Here is a 1,091-nt window from a genome sequence, read left to right as displayed (position 1 = left end):
TCTATAATATATGGATCTAGATTTCTGTGAAATGAATGTAAAACAAAAATAAATTCATAAACAGGCATGTTCTCAAATCTTGCTGGCGGGCTACCTTACACAACAATAGATAAATAGAGGAAGTAACATGTGACCTCACAAGATATTCAAAAGGCAACGTCGTCATACTTCATTTATTTATCAACACCATAAATATTACTTACAAACCTTCCCGTTATTATACAAGTACAACAAAAAAAAAAACCACCTCAGGCCCTCAAAGGTTTCTTCAGTGCGTACATACAGATGTAAGTGATAAAATTAGAATATGGTGGAAAAGTTCATTCCACTAATTTAAATAAAGGGAATTCAATGAAACTTTCATGTTCTAGATAAATTTCACTGAAATATTTCAGGCCATTATCTTGTTGATTAAGGTTTACAGCTCACAGGAATTTAAAAAAAAAAAAAAATCTCTCAATATTAGAATAAAGGATGTATAATTCAAACATGTTGACTCGAGTCTTTAAACTCAATCTGGTGTCCAGATCACTGCTGAAAGGGCTGGTTGTTCGCCGAGTGCTGTGTCAGAGCATGGAAAATCATCACCACAGGAGTGAGTGCATCAGTAAGAAACACTGAAGAACTGGGAAGCCTCACAAGGAGCCTGAGGCTGGAGTCAGTGAGTCAAGCTGCTCCTGCATCACAGACAATGTTGGACTCAGAAAGAGCCATAACTCAAATCACTACTCTGATGGTTACCAGCTACTTTATATAGAGAAGTTAACTGAAAGAACTTAATTTAAAAATGATACCAATACTTTTAGTTCTAAGGATATAAGAATCTTTAGATGAAGTGTGTGGCCCTTAAAAGGGCCTTTGTGTTTCAGCGGGTCTGGACCGGGTCTAGCCTCCGAAGCCGTACAGGGTGCGGCCCTGCCTCTTCAGAGCGTACACCACGTCCATGGCGGTGACGGTCTTTCTCTTGGCGTGCTCGGTGTAGGTGACGGCGTCGCGGATGACGTTCTCCAGGAAGACCTTGAGCACCCCGCGGGTCTCCTCGTAGATCAGACCGGAGATCCGCTTCACTCCGCCGCGGCGAGCCAGACGGC

The 1,091-nt window shown here is 41.7% G+C and overlaps 1 protein-coding gene across 2 annotated transcripts in view; it reads right to left on the bottom strand.

The window, feature by feature from the left end:
* The window catches only part of LOC123962947 (histone H4), a 1,895-nt gene that overhangs the window by 229 nt on the left and 575 nt on the right, over window positions 1–1,091 (bottom strand). Inside the window, exon 2 of one of the 2 annotated variants that reach the window (XM_046039455.1) lies at window positions 837–1,026. The exons of the other annotated variant lie outside the window; for it this stretch is intronic. Coding sequence (XP_045895411.1) covers window positions 886–1,026 — 141 coding nt within the window. The 3' untranslated portion in view covers window positions 837–885. Of the gene's footprint in view, window positions 1–836; window positions 1,027–1,091 lie in introns of those variants that run through there. 2 annotated transcript variants of the gene reach the window in all.

This window comes from Micropterus dolomieu, linkage group LG23 (assembly GCF_021292245.1).
Source record: "Micropterus dolomieu isolate WLL.071019.BEF.003 ecotype Adirondacks linkage group LG23, ASM2129224v1, whole genome shotgun sequence".
NCBI classification, from domain to species: Eukaryota; Metazoa; Chordata; class Actinopteri; order Centrarchiformes; family Centrarchidae; genus Micropterus; species Micropterus dolomieu.
This window is presented reverse-complemented; position numbering and strand designations above follow the sequence as displayed.